The sequence below is a fragment of the Cetorhinus maximus genome, unplaced genomic scaffold, assembly GCF_964194155.1.
Source record: "Cetorhinus maximus unplaced genomic scaffold, sCetMax3.hap1.1 HAP1_SCAFFOLD_3538, whole genome shotgun sequence".
NCBI lineage: Eukaryota > Metazoa > Chordata > Chondrichthyes > Lamniformes > Cetorhinidae > Cetorhinus > Cetorhinus maximus.
Window position 1 is genome coordinate 4,551 of NW_027599447.1, and position 21,281 is coordinate 25,831.

The window sequence follows — 21,281 nt, forward strand, 5'->3', positions numbered from 1 at the left end:
CCTCTCTCTCTCCCAGACAGCCCCCCTCTCTCTCTCCCAGACAGTTCCTCTCTCTCTCTCCTAGACAGTCCATCTCTCTCCCGCCCAGACAGTCTATCTCTCTCTCACGCAGACAGTCCCCCTTTCTCTCCACCCAGTCAGTCCCTCTCTCTCTTTCCCCCCGACAGTCCCTCTCTCTCTCTCTCCCCCAGACAGTCCCTCTCTCTCTCTCCCCCTGACAGTCCCTCTCTCTCTCTCCCCTAGACAGTCCCTCTCTCTCTCTCCCCCAGACAGTCCCACTCTCTCTCTCCCCCAGACAGTCCCACTCTCTCTCCCCCACTCAGTCCCTCTCTCTCCCCCAGTCAGTCCCCCTCTCTCCCCCAGACAGTCTCTCTCTCTCCCCCAGACAGTCCCTCTCTCTCTCCCCTAGACAGCCCCTCTCTCTCTCTCCCAGACCGTCCCTCTCTCTCTCTCTCCCAGACAGTCCCTCGCTCTCTCCCCCAGACAGTCCCTCTCTCTCTTCCCCAGACAGCCCCTCTCTCTCTCTCTCTCTCCCAGACAGTCCCTCTCACTCTCTCCCCCAGACAGCCCCTCTCTCTCTCACCCAGACAGTCCCCCTCTCTCTCTCACCCAGACAGTCCCTCTCACTCTCTCCCTCAGATGGTCCCCCTCTCTCTCTCCCCCAGACAGTCCCTCTCTCTCCCCCAGACAGTCCCTCTCTCTCCCCCTCCCCCAGACAGTCCCTCTCTCTCCCCCAGACAGTCCCTCTCTCTCTCCCCATACAGTCCCTCTCTATCCCCCAGACAGTCCCTCTCTCTCCCCAGACGGTCCCCCTCTCTCCCCCAGACAGTCTCTCTCTCTCCCCCAGACAGTCCCACTCTCTCTCCCCTAGACAGCCCCTCTCACCCCCAGACAGTCCCTCTCTCTCTCTCCCCCCCCGACAGTCCCTCTCTCTCTCTCTCCCAGACAGTCCCTCTCTCTCTCCCCCAGACAGCCCCTCTCTCTCTCTCCCAGACGGTCCCTCTCTCTCTCTCTCCCAGAGAGTCCCTCTCTCTCTCCGCCAGACAGCCCCTCTCTCTCTCTCTCCCAGACAGTCCCTCTCACTCTCTCCCCCAGACAGCCCCTCTCTCTCTCTCCCCCAGACAGTCCCTCTCTCTCTCCCAGACAGCCCCCCTCTCTCTCTCCCAGACAGTTCCTCTCTCTCTCTCCTAGACAGTCCATCTCTCTCTCGCCCAGACAGTCTATCTCTCTCTCACGCAGACAGTCCCCCTTTCTCTCCACCCAGTCAGTCCCTCTCTCTCTTTCCCCCCGACAGTCCCTCTCTCTCTCTCCCCCTGACAGTCCCTCTCTCTCTCTCCCCTAGACAGTCCCTCTCTCTCTCTCCCCCAGACAGTCCCACTCTCTCTCTCCCCCAGACAGTCCCTCTCTCTCTTCCCCACTCAGTCCCTCTCTCTCCCCCAGTCAGTCCCCCTCTCTCCCCCAGACAGTCTCTCTCTCTCCCCCAGACAGTCCCTCTCTCTCTCCCCTAGACAGCCCCTCTCGCCCCCAGACAGTCCCGCTATCTCTCTACCCCAGACAGTCCCCCTCTCTCTCTCCCCCAAACGGTCCCTCTCTCTCTTTCTCCCAGACAGTCCCTCTCTCTCTCTCCCCCAGACAGTCCCTCTCTCTCTCCCCCAGACAGCCCCTCTCTCTCTCACCCAGACAGTCCCCCTCTCTCTCTCACCCAGACAGTCCCTCTCACTCTCTCCCTCAGACGGTCCCCCTCTCTCTCTCCCCCAGACAGTCCCTCTCTCTCCCCCAGACAGTCCCTCTCTCTCCCCCAGACAGTCCCTCTCTCTCCCCCTCCCCCAGACAGTCCCTCTCTCTCCCCCAGACAGTCCCTCTCTCCCCATACAGTCCCTCTCTATCCCCCAGACAGTCCCTCTCTCTCCCCCAGACGGTCCCCCTCTCTCCCCCAGACAGTCTCTCTCTCTCCCCCAGACAGTCCCACTCTCTCTCCCCTAGACAGCCCCTCTCACCCCCAGACAGTCCCTCTCTCTCTCTCCCCCCCGACAGTCCCTCTCTCTCTCTCTCCCAGACAGTCCCTCTCTCTCTCCCCCAGACAGCCCCTCTCTCTCTCTCCCAGACCGTCCCTCTCACTCTCTCCCCCAGACAGCCCCTCTCTCTCTCTCCCCCAGACAGTCCTCCTCTTCTCTCTCCCAGTCTCTCTCTCCCCCAGTCTCTCTCTCCCCCCAGTCTCTCTCTCTCTCCCAGTCTCTCTCTCCCCCACTCTCTCTCCCCCCAGTCTCTCTCTCTCCCAGTCTCTCACTCCCCCAGTCTCTCTCCCCCCAGTCTCTCTCTCTCCCAGTCTCTCACTCCCCCAGTCTCTCTCTCACCCAGGCTCTCTCTCTCCCCGTCTCTCTCTCTCCCCGTCTCTCTCTCTCCCCGTCTCTCTCTCTCCCCGTCTCTCTCTCTCTCCCCGTCTCTCTCTCTCCCAGTCTCTCTCTTTCTCAGTCTCTCTCTCTCCCCCTCTCAGCGCCTCTCCCTCCCACACAGTCTACAGTGCATCTCCCCTTTCTCCTGCCCCTCTCTCCCAGCGCCCGCTCATCTTCCGTTCTGGGACGACGACAGTGTCCATGTTGGTGTCGGTACATCAGTAATGTCTTCAGCAGTACTGCTCAGGCATTCAATGCAGAGGGTCAGTGTGGATAGGGGTGTCCGGGGAGAGTCAGGGAGGGACAGGGTGTGTCGGAGGGTCTAAACTCCACTCCGGCCCACCCTCAGACCCTCAACGGAACCCCACACTCTGCAACCTCACAGCACTGGGAGACCTGTCCCACTGTGTTCCCAGGGGATTGATACCTCTCCCATTCTCCATCACCCAGGGATACAGCTACTATCGAAGACACCATCTCCCAGGATGATCAAGACCCACCTCCCAATTTAACTGCTTCCCAAATCCATTGGAGAGCAGGACTGTAAGGTAGGGGACCCGAGAAGCAGGGAGAGGGTTAATCCCCTCCCACCCTCTGATAGGGGAAGGGGCTGCCCGGTGTGTGTGTGTGTAACTGGGGAGGAGGTGGGCAAGAGGGTTAATCCCCCCTCCGATAGGGGAAGGGGCTGCCCGGTGTGTGTGTGTGTAACTGGGGAGGGGGTGGGTGAGAGAGTTAATCCCCCCTCCGATAGGGGAAGGGGCTGCCCGGTGTGTGTGTGTGTAACTGGGGAGGAGGTGGGCGAGAGGGTTAATCCCCCCTCTCCGATCGGGGAAGGGGCTGCCCGGTGTGTGTGTGTGTGTGTGTGTGTAACTGGGGAGGAGGTGGGCGAGAGGGTTAATCTCACTCACCCCGAGTACTGAATGTCCCTCCCTATCCGCTGTTTGATCTCTGGCACCTTGTCCTCCGATCCCAGGTGATCTACATGGCCAGGAATGCGAAGGGTAAGGCTGTCTCATATTACCACTACCATCCAATGTGCAAAACCCATGGTGGAGCCCGGACCCTGGGAGACATTCATCAGCAAACTCATGGAGGGGAAGTGTGAGTGAGAGACCTCCTGTACCCCTGGGGGAGAGTCTGTGCCCGGGACCCGTACCCATAAGACCATAACACCTAGGAGCAGAAATTAGGCCATTCGGCCCATCGAGTCTGCTCCGCCATTCAATCATGGCTGATAAGTTTCTCAACCCCATTCTCCCGCCTTCTCCCCGTAACCTTTGATCCCCTTACCAATCAAGAACCTATCTATCTCGGTCTTAAATACACTCCGTGACCTGGCCTCCACAGCCTTCTGTGCCAATGAATTCCATCGATTCACCACTCTCTCTGACTAAAGAAGTTTCTCCTCATCTCTGTTCTAAAAGGTCTTCCCTTTACTCTGAGGCTGTGCCCTCGGGTCCTAGTCTCTCCTACTAATGGAAACATCTTCCCCACGTCCCACTCTATCCAGGCCTTTCAGTATTCTGTAAGTTTCAATCAGATCCCCCCCTCATCCTTCTAAACTCCATCGAGTACAGACCCAGAGTCCTCAAACCTTCCTCATATGTTAAGCCTTTCATTCCTGGGATCGTTCTCGTTCACCTCCTCTGGGACCCTCTCCAGGGCCCAGAACATCCTTCCTGAGATACGGGGCCCAAAATTGCTCACAATATTCTCAATGTGGTCTGACCAGAGCCTTATAAAGCCTCGGGGGGGATAGTCAGTGCCCGTCTGGGGGGAGACCTGTACCCCCAGGGGGGAGAGTCGGAGTCTGTTTCAGTTTGAGAGTGTACCTAATGTGCCTCACTTGTTTCTCCCGCCGTTCCTAGTGGCCTGGGGGTCTTGGTGCGATCGTGTGAAGGGGTTCTGAGCTGCCAAGGAGAAACATCGAATCCTCTACCAGTTCTTTGAGGACATCAAGGCGGTGAGACCCAACGGAAATCTGGGCTCCGTGAGGGTGTGAGAGCGCTGGAGTGTCCCCTCCGATAGGGGAAGGGGCTGCTCGGTGTGCGTGTGTGTGTGTGTGTAACTGGGAGGAGAGGGTTAATCCCCCCCGCCTCCGATAGGGGAAGGGGCTGCCTGGTGTGTGTGTGTGTAACTGGGAGTGGGTGGGTGAGAGGGTTAATCCCCCCTCCGATAGGGGAAGGGGCTGCCCGGTGTGTGTGTGTGTGTGTCACTGGGGAGGAGGTGGGTGAGAGGGTTAATCCCACCCCCTCTGATAGGGGAAGGGGCTGCCCGGTGTGTGTGTGTGTAACTGGGGAGGAGGTGGGTGAGAGGGTTAATCCCCCCTCTCCGATAGGGGAAGGGGCTGCCCGGTGTGTGTGTGTGTAACTGGGGAGGAGGTGGGTGAGAGGGTTAATCCCCCCTCCGATAGGGGAAGGGGCTGCCCGGTGTGTGTGTGTGTGTGTCACTGGGGAGGAGGTGGGTGAGAGGGTTAATCCCACCCCCTCTGATAGGGGAAGGGGCTGCCCGGTGTGTGTGTGTGTAACTGGGGAGGAGGTGGGTGAGAGGGTTAATCCCCGCCTCCGATAGGGGAAGGGGCTGCCCGGTGTGTGTGTGTGTAACTGGGAGGGGGTGGGTGAGAGGGTTAATCCCCCCTCCGATAGGGGAAGGGGCTGCCCAGTGTGTGTGTGTGTAACTGGGAGGAGGTGGGCGAGAGGGTTAATCCCCCCTCTCCGATAGGGGAAGGGGCTGCCCGGTGTGTGTGTGTAACTGGGGAGAGGTGGGTGAGGGGGTTAATCCCCCCTCCGATAGGGGAAGGGGCTGCACAGTGTGTGTAACTGAGGAGAGGTGGGTGAGGGGGTTAATCCTACCTCCGATGGGGGTTAATCCCCCTCCGATAGGGGAAGGGGTTGCCCGCTGACAGTAAGTAACTGATCCCAGTAATCCTGCTTTTGCAGAGTCCCATAAGAGAGATTATGAAGGTGGCGAAATTCCCGGGAAAGGATTTATCCGATGAGAAGATCGGAACCATTACCCTGAGCACAGAGTTTCAGGTGATGAAGGGTAACCCAATGGTAAATTGTACCCTTCGGAGATCTTCGATCAGAGTGTGTCTGCGTTCGTGAGGAAAGGTGTGCATCAACCTCTCTGTTCATCTCTCTCTTTGTCTCGGTCTTTCCTTCCTTCCACCTCTCTCTGATTCTCTCAGTCTGTTGCTTTGTCTTTACCGCTGCCTATCTCTGTCTCCATCACTCTCTTCCTGTCTGTGTCTCTATCACTCTCTCTCCTGACTGGTGACTCTCAGTCTCTCTCTCTCTCTCAGGGAGATATCTGTACACTGACTGGTGTCTCTCAGTCCCTCTCTCTCTCTCTGAGAGATATCTGTACACTGACTGGTGTCTCTCAGTCCCCTCTCTCTCTCAGGGAGATATCTGTACACTGACTGGTGTCTCTCAGTCCCCTCTCTCTCAGGGAGATATCTGTACACTGACTGGTGTCTCTCAGTCCCCTCTCTCTCTCAGGGAGATATCTGTACACTGACTGGTGTCTCTCAGTCCCCTCTCTCTCTCTCAGGGAGCTATCTGTACACTGACTGGTGTCTCTCAGTCCCCTCTCTCTCTCAGGGAGCTATCTGTACACTGACTGGTGTCTCTCAGTCCCCTCTCTCTCTCTCAGGGAGATATCTGTACACTGACTGGTGTCTCTCAGTCCCTCTCTCTCTCTCAGGGAGATATCTGTACACTGACTGGTGTCTCTCAGTCCCTCTCTCTCTCTCAGTGAGATATCTGTACACTGACTGGTGTCTCTCAGTCCCCTCTCTCTCTCTCAGGGAGATATCTGTACACTGACTGGTGTCTCTCAGTCCCCCCTCTCTCTCAGGGAGATATCTGTACACTGACTGGTGTCTCTCAGTCCCCCTCTCTCTCTCAGGGAGATATCTGTACACTGACTGGTGTCTCTCAGTCCCCTCTCTCTCTCTCAGGGAGATATCTGTACACTGACTGGTGTCTCTCAGTCCCCCCTCTCTCTCTCAGGGAGATATCTGTACACTGACTGGTGTCTCTCAGTCCCCTCTCTCTCTCAGGGAGATATCTGTACACTGACTGGTGTCTCTCAGTCCCCTCTCTCTCTCTCAGGGAGATATCTGTACACTGACTGGTGTCTCTCAGTCCCTCTCTCTCTCTCAGGGAGATATCTGTACACTGACTGGTGTCTCTCAGTCCCCTCTCTCTCTCAGGGAGATATCTGTACACTGACTGGTGTCTCTCAGTCCCCTCTCTCTCTCAGGGAGATATCTGTACACTGACTGGTGTCTCTCAGTCCCCTCTCTCTCTCAGGGAGATATCTGTACACTGACCGGTGTCTCTCAGTCCCCTCTCTCTCTCAGTGAGATATCTGTACACTGACTGGTGTCTCTCAGTCCCCTCTCTCTCTCTGAGGGAGATACCAGTGACCAGAATCAAAGTCCAATGAGGGTTAGAGGTCGCTTGGCTGAAGCCCAGTGGTGTAAGATTCACTTTTCTGAATGTGCTGATGTCCCCAAGATGAAGTAGGCATGCAGAGATTGAACCAGTTCTTTAGGCGATAGTGCCGAATCTTTCTCAACAGAGTCAGGATAGATTTTGGGGGGGTGGTGGTGGGCTGTTGTCCAACCTGGCTCACGCTCGCCTCTGTCAGATGTTAAACGGCCCAACTGAAGACGAAACCCGAAAGACGTAAGAATGAAAAGCAATCCCAAACAAGCTCGGGTCCCAGTCACGCGACAGGCCGGGTTTCAGGTCGAGCTGTTCAGGTAACGAGGCCCCCCACTCCCCCACCTTTGCTGAAGCCCGTTGCAGCGAAAAGAACAGCTTCTCCGAATCGATCGCTGCTCCGGTCCGTTTGGCCTTTCGCTTCCGGCACTGTACGTTCGAGGTGACGACGAAGACGACTCCTGAGAGGACTAGAATATAAAAGCAGGGATGTGCTGCTGAGGCTTTATAAGGCTCTGGTCAGACCACGTTTAGAATATTGTGAGCAATCTTGGGCCCCGTATCTCAGGAAGGATGTTCTGGGCCCTGGAGAGGGTCCCAGAGGAGGTTCACGAGAATGATCCCAGGAATGAAAGTCTTAACATATGAGGAAGGTTTGAGGACTCTGGGTCTATACTCGATGGAGTTTAGAAGGATGAGGGGGAATCTGATTGAAACTTACAGAATACTGAAAGGCCTGGATAGAGTGGGACGTGGGGAAGATGTTTCCATTAGTAGGAGAGACTAGGACCCGAGGGGCACAGCCTCAGAGTAAAGGGAAGACCTTTTAGAACAGAGATGAGGAGAAACTTCTTTAGCCAGAGAGTAGTGAATCTATGGAATTCATTGCCACAGAAGGCTGTGGGAGGCCAGGTCACGGAGTGTATTTAAGACCGAGATAGATAGGTTCTTGATGGGTAAGGGGATCAAAGGTTACGGGGAGAAGGCGGGAGAATGAGGTTGAGAAACTTATCAGCCATGATTGAATGGCGGAGCAGACTCGATGGGCCGAATGGCCTAATTTCTGCTCCTATGTCACCCCTTTCTCTTTCCGTCTCTATCGCTCTCTCCGTCTCTCACTCTCTCTTCCTCCCTCTCTCCCTAGCTTTGTCTCTCTCCCTTGCTCCGTACCTTTGTCTGTCTCTCTCTCGCCCTTCTTCCCTTTCTCTGTCTTGTTTTTCTCTCTGTCTCTCCCCTCTCACTGTCCCTCTCCCTCTTTCCCGCCCTGCCCCGTGCGGAGCCCATCGCCATGGTAACGCTCCCACTTTTTGCCTCTGCCGCTCCAGGAGTGGTGGGAGACCGGAAAACCCAATTCACCGTGGCTCAGAACGAGGCATTGGACCAAGATTCCCGACGCAAGATGGAGGACACTTCACTCCGGTTCTGCACGGATATCGAACCGAGCTGGAGAGTCACGGCCATCGGACTGTCACAAGGGTCAAAGTTGGAGCCTCCCTCTCCCATTTACCCCTCTCCCTCAATCACCCCCTCCCATTTAGCCCCTCTCCCTCACTCACCATCTCCCAGTTACCCCCTCTCTCACTCACCCCTCCCCCATTTAGCCCTCTCCCTCACCCCTCCCCATTTACCCCCCTCCCATTTACCCCCTCTCCCTCAATCACCCCCTCCCATTTAGCCCCCTCTCCCTCACCCCTCCCCCATTTACCCCCTCCCATTTACCCCCTCTCCCTCACTCACCCCCTCCCCCATTTAGCCCCTCTCCCTCACCCCCTCCCCCATTTACCCCCTCTCCCTCACTCACCCCCCTCCCATTACCCCCTCTCCCTCACTCACCCCCCTCCCATTTACCCCCTCTCCCTCACTCACCCCTCCCCTCCTCACTCACCCCCTCCCATTTACCCCCTCTCCCTCACTCACCATCTCCCAGGTACCCCCTCTCCCTCACTCACCATCTCCCAGTTACCCCCTCTCTCACTCACCCCCTCCCCCATTTAGCCCCTCTCCCTCACCCCCTCCCCCATTTACCCCCTCTCCCTCACTCACCCCCTCCCCCATTTACCCCCTCTCCCTCACTCACCCCCCTCCCATTTAACCCCTCTCCCTCACTCACCCCCTCCCCCATTTACCCACTCTCCCTCACTCACACCCTCCCCATTTACCCCCTCCCTCACTCAGCCCCTCCCCCATTTACCCCCCTCCCTCGCTCACCCCCTCCCATTTACTCCCTCTCCTTCACTCACCCCCTTCCATTTACTCCCTCTCCCACTCACCCCCTCCATTTACCCCCTCTCCCTCACTCACCCCCTCCATTTACCCCCTCTCCCTCACTCACCCCCTCCCATTTAACCCCTCTCCCTCACTCACCCCCTCCCCCATTTACCCCCTCTCCCTCACTCACCCCCTCCCCCATTCACCCCCTCTCCCTCACTCACCCCCTCCCCCATTTACCCACTCTCCCTCACTCACACCCTCCCCCATTTACCCACTCTCCCTCACTCACCCCCTCCCCCATTTACCCCCTCCCTCACTCACCCCCTCCCTCACTCACCCCTCTCCCATTTACTCCCTCTCCTTCACTCACCCCCTTCCATTTACCCCCTCTCCCTCACTCACCCCCTCCCATTTACGCCCTCTCCCTCACTCACCCCCTCCCCCATTTACCCCCTCTCTCACTCATCCCCCCCACCCATTTACCCCGTCTACCTCAGTCACGCATCTTCCATTTACCACATCTACCTCACTCACCCCTCCCATTTACCCCCACTCACCACCTCCCATTTACCCCCGCTCTCTCATGCACCCCGCTCCCATTTACCCCCTCTCCCTCACTCATCCCCTCCCATTTATCCCCTCTCCCTCACTCATCCCCTCCCATTTACCCCTCTCCCTCACTCAACCCCTCTCCCATTTATCCCCTCTCCCTCACTCACCCCCTCCCCTTCACTCATGCCCTCCCATTTACCCCCTCTCCCTCACTCAACCCCTCTCCCATTTACCTCCTCACCCTCACTCTCCCCCCTCCCCCATTTACCCCCTCCTCCTCTCCCCCCCACCCCCCCCCTCGTGTTTTGCCCCCTGCAGCATCAGCCTCTGGATGATGGTCGGGACGGAGCTGGGAAAATTAACTTCAATAAACTTTGCTGAAAACCTTCGCCCCAAAGTCTCCAAATAATTTACCACGTACGGGATCCCCTCACGGACACCGACTCTCCCCCTTGGGGTACAGGTCACCCCCCCACAGGCACTGACTCCCCCTCTCCCCTGGGGTATGGGTCACCCCTCACGGGGACCGAACGCCTCGATTCAACCTCCCCCTTAACCTTCCCCGCTCCGAGGGGGGAACGATCCCAGCTTCTCCCGGTCTCTCTCTCTCTCCCACACGGACTGAAGTCCCCTCATCATCATCCCTCTCCCTCCTTCCCTCTCCCTCCCTCTCCCCCTCTCTCCCACCCACCCGGTAAATCTCCTTCCGCACGCTCTCCCAAAGTGCGGAGCCCGGAATCGGACACGAATCTCCAGCTGGGAGCGATCCCAGAGTTTTTATACAGGGTTTACCGTAACCTCCCTGCTAAATATGGCACAATGGTGCACCCTGTTGTAGCTACCTTGGTACTGCCGCTACCTTACTGGACTGTCACCCCAGGGATCTAGATTAATGATTAAGATACCAGTTCAATCCCTATGGAGGCAGCTGGGTATATTTAAATTCAATGAACGTTAAGAAAAAATGAATGAATGACAAAAATAAACAAGTTCATGTTTTCATCTTCAAATCTTCGGTAGACAATCTGTAACCTCATGGCCCGGCATATCCCCAATGTACCATTACCCATCAAGCCAGGGGATCAACCCTGGTTCGATGAAGTGTGCCAGGAACAGCGCCAGGCGTACCTAAAAATGAGGCGTCGACCTGGTGAAGGGACAACTCAGGACTACTCGTGTGCCAAACAGCGTAAGCGGCAAGCGATGCAGAGTTCAGCGATCCCACAACCGACGGACCAGATCTAAGCTCTGCAGTCCTGCCCCATCCAGTCGTGGATGGTGGTGGACGATTAAACAGCTCACTGGGAGGAGGAGGCTCCACAAATACCTGCATCCTCAATGATGGAGGAGCCCAGCACATCAGTGCAGAAGATAAGGCTGAAGGATTCGCTACAATCTTCAGCCAGAAGTGCCGAGTGGATGATCCATCTCGGCCTCCTCCGGAGGTCCCCAGCATCACAGACGCTAGTCTTCAGCCAATTTGATTCACTCCACGTGATGTCAAGAAACGGCTGAAGGCACTGGATACTGCAAAGGCAGTGGGCCCTGACAATATTCCGGCAATAGCGCTGAAGACTTGTGCTCCAGAACTTGCCGTGCCCCTAGCCAAGCTGTTCCAGTACAGCTATAACACTGGCATCTATGTGGGAAATTGCCCAGGTATGTCCTGTACACAAAAAGCAGGACAAATCCAACCCGGCCAATTACCGCTCCATCAGTCTACTCTCCATCATCGGTAAAGTGATGGAAGGGGTCATCAACAGAGCTATCAAGCGGCACTTGCTTAGCAATAACCTGCTCACTGATGCCCAGTTTGGGTTCTGTCAGGGCCTCTCAGCTCCTGACCTCATCACAACCTTGGTTCAAACATGGACAAAAGAGCTGAACTCCCGAGGCGAGGTGAGAGTGACTGCCCTTGACATCAAGGCAGCATTTGACCGAGTGTGGCATCAAGGAGCCCGAGCAAAACTGGAGTCAATGGGAATCAGGTGGAAAACTCTCCACTGGTTGGAGTCATACCGAGCGCAAAGGAAGATGGTTGTGGTTGTTGGAGGTCAGTCATCTCAGCTCCAGGACATCACTGCAGGAGTTCCTCAGGGTTAGTGTCCTCGGCCCAACCATCTTCAGCTGCTTCATCAATGACCTTCCTTCCATCATAAGGTCAGAAGTGGGGACGTTTGCTGATGTTTGCACAATATTCAGCACCATTCGCGACTCCTCAGATACTGAAGCAGCCCATGTCCAAATGCAGCAAGACCTGGACAATATCCAGACTTGGGCTGACAAGTGGCGAGTAACATTAGCACCACACTAGTGCCAGGCAATGACCATCTCCAACAGGAGTCTAACCATTGCCCCTTGATGCTAAATGGCACTAAAATCACTGAATCCGACCTCTACCATCTAGAAGGACAAGGGCAGCAGACACATGGGGAACACCACCACCTGGAAGTTCCCCTCCGAGCCACTCAACATTCTGACTTAGAAATATATTGGCCGTTCCTTCACTGTCGCTGGGGTCAAATCCTGGAACTCCCTCCTTAACAGCGCCGTGGGTGTACCTACACCACACGGGACAAAATCCTGGAACTCCCTCCCTAACAGCGCCGTGGGTGTACCTACACCACACGGAACAAAATCCTGGAACTCCCTCCCTAACAGCACCGTGGGTGTACCTACACCACATGGACAAAATCCTGGAACTCCCTCCCTAACAGCACAGTGGGGGTACCTACACCACACGGACAAAATCCTGGAACTCCCTCCCTAACAGCGCCGTGGGTGTACCTACACCACACGGGACAAAATCCTGGAACTCCCTCCCTAACAGCGCCGTGGGTGTACCTACACCACAGGGGACAAAATCCTGGAACTCCCTCCCTAACAGCGCCGTGGGTGTACCTACACCACAGGGGACAAAATCCTGGAACTCCCTCCCTAACAGCGCCGTGGGTGTACCTACACCACACGGGACAAAATCCTGGAACTCCCTCCCTAACAGCGCCGTGGGTGTACCTACACCACTCGGGACAAAATCCTGGAACTCCCTCCCTAACAGCGCCGTGGGTGTACCTACACCACACGGGACAAAATCCTGGAACTCCCTCCCTAACAGCGCCGTGGGTGTACCTACACCACACGGGACAAAATCCTGGAACTCCCTCCCTAACAGCGCCGTGGGTGTACCTACACCACACGGGACAAAATCCTGGAACTCCCTCCCTAACAGCGCCGTGGGTGTACCTACACCACTCGGGACAAAATCCTGGAACTCCCTCCCTAACAGCGCCGTGGGTGTACCTACACCACACGGGACAAAATCCTGCAACTCCCTCCCTAACAGCGCCGCGGGTGTACCTACACCACACGGACAAAATCCTGGAACTCCCTCCCCAACAGCGCCGTGGGTGTACCTACACCACACGGGACAAAATCCTGGAACTCCCTCCCTAACAGCGCCGTGGGTGTACCTACACCACACGGGACAAAATCCTGGAACTCCCTCCCTAACAGCGCCGTGGGTGTACCTACACCACACGGGACAAAATCCTGCAACTCCCTCCCTAACAGCGCCGCGGGTGTACCTACACCACTCGGGACAAAATCCTGGAACTCCCTCCCTAACAGCGCCGTGGGTGTACCTACACCACACGGGACAAAATCCTGGAACTCCCTCCCTAACAGCGCCGTGGGTGTACCTACACCACACGGGACAAAATCCTGGAACTCCCTCCCTAACAGCGCCGTGGGTGTACCTACACCACACGGGACAAAATCCTGGAACTCCCTCCCTAACAGCGCTGTGGGTGTACCTACACCACTCGGGACAAAATCCTGGAACTCCCTCCCTAACAGCGCCGTGGGTGTACCTACACCACACGGGACAAAATCCTGCAACTCCCTCCCTAACAGCGCCGCGGGTGTACCTACACCACACGGACAAAATCCTGCAACTCCCTCCCCAACAGCGCCGCGGGTGTACCTGCCGCCCAACACCCCCCGAGTCCAAAAAAAAAGTACGCTCTGGCCACCACAGAATTGGCACGACGTCGTGTATGAATTGCAGCGCTGCTGCGACACCAATAACGCCAGCCACACACGTACCACGTGAGTGGCCGACCAGGCCACACAGGGTACGTCCCTCCGTCTCTCGGCGAAACCAACCCACGCTCGCAAAACGTCACGCGATTCCGCCGCTGGCCAGCACTTGCATCGAGTGTGCTAATCTCTCCCCCCACACACGCACACACGTGACCGGTTTAGCATAACCGATCAAGCTCGTAATGTGGCTTATTTATACGTGCTCGAGGCACCGTACGATCATTCGAGGCCTGTGCTCTGCAAACAGAAGGACTGCGCTCACGCCCGGGGACATCCTTTCTCTTTTTGGGAATTGGCCAGGATCTTGGGAAGCCTGTAGACCACCCCGCACCACTCCAGCTCCACACCTCGGCCAATCAGAGCCGATTTGCCAGCCAGACCACCACCCTTTTCCCCTGCAGTGTAAATCGTTGCGAGTGTCGGAAACCTCGCGTTCTCGCGCGCGTCCCGGCGAGGGCTTGACCGAAAGCCCCTCTTTCCCTGCAGAGCAACCAGGCGTTCCACAGTTTTGCCTGACTTTATTTAAAAAATATAACAACGCGAGGTGTTTTAAATTAAACTCCACATAGACATAGAGCTAGGGGAATCTGCAAAATAAAAAAAAAACGTTGGGGGGGTGGGGAGAGAGAGAGAGAGAGAGAGAGAGAGAAATACATCTGTTGGAATCTTCCGGGCTTTGTGAAACATTCCATCCCCCTCCCCTGGCCGCTCGTCAGTGGACGGGAGGCAGTGACGGAGCAGGGGGTGGACGTAGAGCACGTACAAATCAGCCCCAGTTCACGTCGTCGGCGCCGCGGCTCTCGTGGACGGCCGTGACCAGGCCTGTGCCGATGGTGCGGTTGCCGTCCCGCAGGGTGAATCGCTGGCCCTTCTCCAGCACCATGGGCTGCCGGAGGGTGAGCGTGAGGGAGGTGTCTTCGCCGGGCATCACCAGCTCCTGCAGGGGGCAGAGAGAACAGGGTAAGACGACAGGAGAGGCGGGCGAGAGAGAGAGAGAGAGAGCGGGAGCGTCGGGCGAGAGAGAGAGAGAGTGGGAGCGTCGGGCGAGAGAGAGAGAGAGAGCGGGAGCGTCGGGCGAGAGAGAGAGAGAGCGGGAGCGTCGGGCGAGAGAGAGAGAGAGAGAGCGGGAGCGTCGGGCGAGAGAGAGAGCGGGAGCGTCGGGCGAGAGAGAGAGCGGGAGCGTCGGGCGAGAGAGAGAGCGGGAGCGTCGGGCGAGAGAGAGAGCGGGAGCGTCGGGCGAGAGAGAGAGCGGGAGCGTCGGGCGAGAGAGAGAGAGAGCGGGAGCGTCGGGCGAGAGAGAGAGAGAGCGGGAGCGTCGGGCGAGAGAGAGAGAGAGCGGGAGCGTCGGGCGAGAGAGAGAGAGAGCGGGAGCGGCGGGCGAAAGAGAGAGCGCGGGAGCGGCGGGCGAGAGAGCGCGGGAGCGGCGGGCGAGAGAGAGCGCGGGAGCGACAGGACACATGTTCGTGTGTAAATGAGAGCGATCGCCAGTCGCCGACACATATGGATCGGGGCGAGCGGAGGTTCCGAGCTCCCCACCCTCCTTCCCTCTTTCTCCCGCCTCGGTCCCTCTTACCTTGCCCGTGGGGAGCTCCACTTGACAGGCCATGTCCCACGTCAGGGAGAACATCACAGGCTTGAAGTTTGTGATGAAGGGTTTGTGACGGCCTCCCTCCTCCTTGCTTAAGACGTAAACCTGCAGGGGTTGGGGAGAAACGTGAACTATTACACAGCTCTTCTTCCCTTGGTGGGAGGGGAGGGGGTGTGAATCTTTGGAATTCTCTAACCCAGGGAGCCGCGGAGGGGGTCAAGGGACAAGGGGGGAGTGCGGGAAGGTGGAGTTGAGGTGGGATGATCAGCCACAGGCTGGATTAAGGTGGAGTTGAGGTGGATGATCAGCCACAGGCTGGATTAAGGTGGAGTTGAGGGAGAAGATCAGCCACAGGCTGGATTAAGGTGGAGTTGAGGGAGAAGATCAGCCACAGGCTGGATTAAGGTGGAGTTGAGGTGGATGATCAGCCACAGGCTGGATTAAGGTGGAGTTGAGGGAGAAGATCAGCCACAGGCTGGATTAAGGTGGAGTTGAGGGAGAAGATCAGCCACAGGCTGGATTAAGGTGGAGTTGAGGTGGATGATCAGCCACAGGCTGGATTAAGGTGGAGTTGAGGGGGATGATCAGCCACAGGCTGGATTAAGGTGGAGTTGAGGGAGAAGATCAGCCACAGGCTGGATTAAGGTGGAGTTGAGGGGGATGATCAGCCACAGGCTGGATTAAGGTGGAGTTGAGGTGGGAAGATCAGCCACAGGCTGGATTAAGGTGGAGTTGAGGGAGAAGATCAGCCACAGGCTGGATTAAGGTGGAGTTGAGGTGGATGATCAGCCACAGGCTGGATTAAGGTGGAGTTGAGGTGGATGATCAGCCACAGGCTGGATTAAGGTGGAGTTGAGGGGGAAGATCAGCCACAGGCTGGATTAAGGTGGAGTTGAGGGAGAAGATCAGCCACAGGCTGGATTAAGGTGGAGTTGAGGTGGATGATCAGCCACAGGCTGGATTAAGGTGGAGTTGAGGGAGAAGATCAGCACTAATTACATTGCTCTTTCAGAGTGAGCACAGGGACGATGGGCCGAATGGCTTCCAATGGCGCTCCGAGGCGATTATTCAAGGACCTCTCTGTCACTTCTAACCGGAGCTATTGCCACCCCACCCCCCCATCCCGGCGAACCCCCTGCTCAGTACCTGCGCCTCCACCTTCTGATGGGGCTTAATGGATCCCGGTTTACACAGGATCATCCCTCGCCGGACGTCTTCACGTTTCAGGCCCCGCACGAGGGCGCCCAGGTTATCACCGGCTTCCGCCCGGTCCAGGTTCTGGTGGAACATCTCGATGCCTGTGAGAAACAGAGAAACGAGTCTTCACTCCGAGGGACACGGGTGTCGAGCCTCACGCTGTTGAGCTCAGTGCCGCACTGTCGGAGGGTCGGCACTGAGAGAGCGCCGCACTGTCGGAGGGTCGGCGCTGAGAGAGCGCCGCACTGTCGGAGGGTCAGTGCTGAGGGAGCGCCGCACTGTCGGAGGGTCAGTGCTGAGGGAGAGCCGCACTGTCGGAGGGTCAGCGCTGAGGGAGAGCCGCACTGTCGGAGGGTCGGCGCTGAGGGAGTGCCGCACTGTCGGAGGGTCAGCGCTGAGGGAGCACCGCACTGTCGGAGGGTCGGCGCTGAGGGAGCGCCGCACTGTCGGAGCGTCAGCGCTGAGGGAGAGCCGCACTGTCGGAGGGTCAGTGCTGAGGGAACGCCGCGCTGTCGGAGGGTCAGTGCTGAGGGAGTGCCGCACTGTCAGAAGGTCAGTACCGAGGGAGCGCTGCACTGTCGGAGGGTCAGTGCTGAGGGAGCGCCGCACTGTCGGAGGGTCAGTACTGAGGGAGCGCCGCACTGTCGGAGGGTCAGTGCTGAGGGAGCGCCGCACTGTCGGAGGGTCAGTACTGAGGGAGCGCCGCACTGTCGGAGGGTCAGTACTGAGGGAGCGCCGCACTGTCGGAGGGTCAGTGCTGAGGGAGAGCCGCACTGTCGGAGGGTCACTCATATCAGAAGCATGCAAAAGATCCCACGACCACTCTAGGAAGAAGAGCGATGTACGAGATGGTGAGAAGTGAGGTAGAGACAGGTTGATTCACTGGCTGTGCAGTGATGAGAGACGGTGAGAAGTGAGGTAGAGACATGTTGATTCACTGGCTGTGCAGTGATGTGAGAGACGGTGAGAAGTGAGGTAGAGAGAGATTGATTCACCTGTAACCACTGATCGCAGGTTCTTGTTGTGCCCAATAAATTCACAGTCATCCCCCTTTTTAATAACACCACGCTCGAGTGTGCCAGTCACAACTGTCCCACGCCCTGGGAGAAGGGAGAGAGAGAAAAAGACAGCTCATTACTAGAAGATCTCCACCCCAAAGATAAAGCAACCCTTCCCCGGTAACCCGGGGGAGAGTCGGTGCCCGTGTGGGGGACTCGTACCCCGGGGAGAGTCGGGTGCCCGTACCCCGGGGGAGAGTCGGGTGCCCGTACCCCGGGGGGGGAGAGTCGGTGCCTGGACCCCGGGGGGGGAGAGTCGGTGCCCGTACCCCCAGGGGGAGAGTCGGGCGCCCGGACCCCCGGGGGGAGAGTCGGTGCTCGTTACCCCGGGGGGAGAGTCGGTGCCCGGACCACGGGGGGAGAGTCGGGTGCCCGTAACCCCGGGGGGAGAGTCGGGCGCCCGGACCCCCGGCGGGGGAGAGTCGGTGCTCGTTACCCCGGGGGGAGAGTCGGTGCCTTTTACCTGGGATGGAGTAGATCTGTTCGATGGGGAGGAGGAAGGGGTGCTCTAAATCCCGGTCCGGTAGGGGGATGAATGTGTCGACAGCGTCCAGCAGCTTCATAATGGAATCCCTTCCGATCTCCACATTCCGATTCTGGGGAAGAGGGGGAAGAAAAAAATAAACGGCCTCGGTAAAAACATTCGGAGAGGGTGCGGAGAAGGAGATTTACCTGAACGGTTCCCGGTCGGGGGGATGAGGGGACTTCAGTCCGTGTGGGAGAGAGAGACCGGGAGAAGCTGGGATCGTTCTCCCCTCGGAGCGGAGAAGGTTAAGGCGGGGGGGAGATTGAATCGAGGGGGTTCCCGATCGGGAAGGGGGGTTCGGGATCGAGGGAGTCAGTGAGGGAGGGGGAAACTGTTCCCGGTGGCAGGAGGGGTGGGGGGAAAGCAGAGGGGGAGACGGGTGGAGTAAGAGGTCTCGGTGGGGGGAGGGAGGGGTGGATTCATACATACCTCCAGGGCGCAGAGGGCAGAGCCCAGGATAACAGGGGTGTTCTCGCCATCGTAACCGAACTCCGTCAGCAGCTCGCGCATCTCCAGTTCAACCAGGTCCAGCATCTCCTTGTCTTCCACCGCGTCGGCCTTGTTGATGTAGACCACAATGTGCTGCACTCCGATCTGTGGACACAGGAGACGCAGCTAGTCCTGACCCTCCGACAGTGCGGCGCTCCCTCAGCGCTGACCCTCCGACAGCGCGGCGCTCCCTCGGCGCTGACCCTCCGACAGCGCGGCGCTCCCTCAGCGCTGACCCTCCGACAGCGCGGCGCTCCCTCGGCGCTGACCCTCCGACAGCGCGGCGCTCCCTCGGCGCTGACCCTCCGACAGCGCGGCGCTCCCTCAGCACTGACCCTCCGACAGTGCGGCGCTCCCTCAGCACTGACCCTCCGACAGTGCAGGCGCTCCCTCAGAGCTGACCCTCCGACAGTGCGGAGCTCCCTCGGCGCTGACCCTCCGACAGTGCGGCGCTCCCTCAGCACTGACCCTCCGACAGTGCGGCGCTCCCTCGGCACTGACCCTCCGACAGTGCGGCTCTACCTCAGTACTGACCCTCCGACAGCGCGGCGCTCCCTCAGCGCCGACCCTCCGACAGCGCGGCGCTCCCTCAGCACTGACCCTCCGACAGTGCGGCGCTCCCTCAGCACTGACCCTCCCACAGCGCGGCTGCAATGCCCGACTTGCACAAGCCCCTCTGCCCACCCATGCTCCTCTCACCTGCTTCGCCAGTAACAAGTGCTCCCGGGTCTGAGGCATCTGCCCATCTGTTGCCGCAACAACCAAGATGCAGCCATCGAGCTGTGCTGTTCCCGTGATCATGTTCTGTGGCGAGAGAGCGAGCGAGCGTTATTTCAAACATGCACGGGGGTCATGCTTACTGGCACGGGTCAGTCAGAGTTCAATTGCAAACCTGACCGACGGGCATCTGCTTTGCCACCATTACCTGCGCCCCCCCCAAACCCGTTCTAATCGACTGTCCCGCTAACCAGCCTGGTGAGCCTCCACTGGGCCTCCCAAACGGGAGGAGGCCATTCTGCCCCTCACCTGTCCCGTCACCCTTAATCGAGCCTGTGGCTGATCTGTGACCTATCTCCCCGCCCGCCCACTTTTGCCTCAATTCCCTTCACACCTTCGGGTAACAGGAACCGATCGACCTCACCGATATTTAAACTTAACGATTGACCGGTTGCCGTGGGCGGGAGAGAGAGTTTCCAAACCTCTCCCGCCCTTGGTGTGAAGGAGCGTTTCCTAATGTCACTCCCGGAAGGCATGACTCTAAATTGAGACGCTGCTCCCTCGTCCAAGACTCTCTCCAAGCGGTGTAAATCGTGTCGCTCTCTTTCGCCCTAGACTCTCTCCAAGCGGTGTAAATCGTGTCTCTCTCTCTCGCCCTAGACTCTCTCCAAGCGGTGTAAATCGTGTCCCTCTCTCTCGCCCTAGACTCTCTCCAAGCGGTGTAAATCGTGTCCCTCTCTCTCGCCCTAGACTCTCTCCAAGCGGTGTAAATCGTGTCCCTCTCTCTCTCACCCTAGACTCTCTCCAAGCGGTGTAAATCGTGTCCCTCTCTCTCTCGCCCTAGACTCTCTCTCCAAGCGGTGTAAATCGTGCCCCTCTCTCTCGCCCTAGACTCTCTCTCCAAGCGGTGTAAATCGTGTCTCTCTCTCTTTCTCCTGACCCTATCGGTTCCCCCCGAACATCCTGAAAACTTCGATCGAATCGCACCCCCCGAACCACCGAAATTCCAGGGAACACGACCCAGAGTTTGTGTTTAATCCCCCCCACCCCCCTCGTCACTTAACCACTCCGGGAGGGCAGGTACCATTCCGGTAAATCGGCAGCGCACTCCCCTCCACCTCCGATTCTCCTGCGGATGACGTCTCCGTGGTCCCGTCTCCCTGGGCGCCCCCTGAATCTCTCTCTGGGCCTCCCGCCCCCCCCACGCCCCCAACTGCTTGGAGTTGGTCACCACTTCGAACGTCAGGGGGGTCCGATACCCTTTCTGGTGTGACCCGACTGATAAAAGGGGCTCGCGCGGGGTCAAAGCCAGGGTACCCGAAGCCGGTGGCCGAGCCCTCGGGGGGGGTGGGGGTTACTCAGAGGCTGTGACACGTCGATACCCCCCCCGTCCCCGCAGCCCCCCCCGGAGTCACACCTTGACGTAGTCGGCGTGTCCCGGGCAGTCGGTGTGTGCGTAGTGTCGGTTCGAGGTGGCGTACTCCACATGGGAGGCGTTGATGGTGATGCCGCGAGCTTTCTCCTCCGGCGCATTGTCGATATCTTCGTACTTCTTAAACTTGGCTCCTCCGGCCTCCGCCAGAACTGCAGGTGGGGCGGGGGGTGGTGGGGGTGGAAAAGGGGGTCACCCGGTTACAGGTCACGGAGGCACAGTGCACAATCTCACCACCCCCCACCCTCATATGTCGTGTTCCCCGGACAGATGCTCCCCTCCCACTCTGCTCCCCCGCTCTCTCTCCCCTCCACTCTCTCTCTCTCCCCTCACCACCCTCTCCCCTCCACACTCTCCGCCTCTCCCCCTCCCCACTCTCCCCTCCCACTCTGATCCCCGACTCTCTCTCCCCCCCCCACCCTCTCCCCCTCCCGACTCTCCGCTCCCACTCTGCTCCCCGACTCTCTCTCCCACCCCCACCCTCTCCCCCTCCCCACTCTCCGCTCCCACTCTGCTCCCCCGCTCTCTCTCACCCCCCACCACCCTCTCCCCTCCACACTCTC

General features: G+C 58.2%; 1 protein-coding gene and 1 pseudogene across 1 annotated transcript; one reads left to right on the top strand and one right to left on the bottom strand.

Annotated features, from left to right (window-relative positions):
• The first annotated feature begins 2,843 nt into the window (after nt 1-2,843).
• On the top strand, nt 2,844-10,855 carry LOC144678065 (sulfotransferase 1C4-like; annotated as a pseudogene).
• Nucleotides 10,856-14,214: 3,359 nt separating this feature from the next.
• tufm (Tu translation elongation factor, mitochondrial) lies at nt 14,215-20,870 on the bottom strand (the record flags this gene model as incomplete). The annotated part of the gene is made up of 8 exons (XM_078537989.1): nt 14,215-14,648; nt 15,285-15,404; nt 16,446-16,597; nt 17,492-17,596; nt 18,018-18,150; nt 18,510-18,674; nt 19,269-19,373; nt 20,704-20,870. Coding segments are annotated over 8 exons (1,118 nt in total), but the record flags the coding sequence as incomplete, so codon positions are not given.
• Between the last annotated feature and the right edge of the window lie 411 nt (nt 20,871-21,281).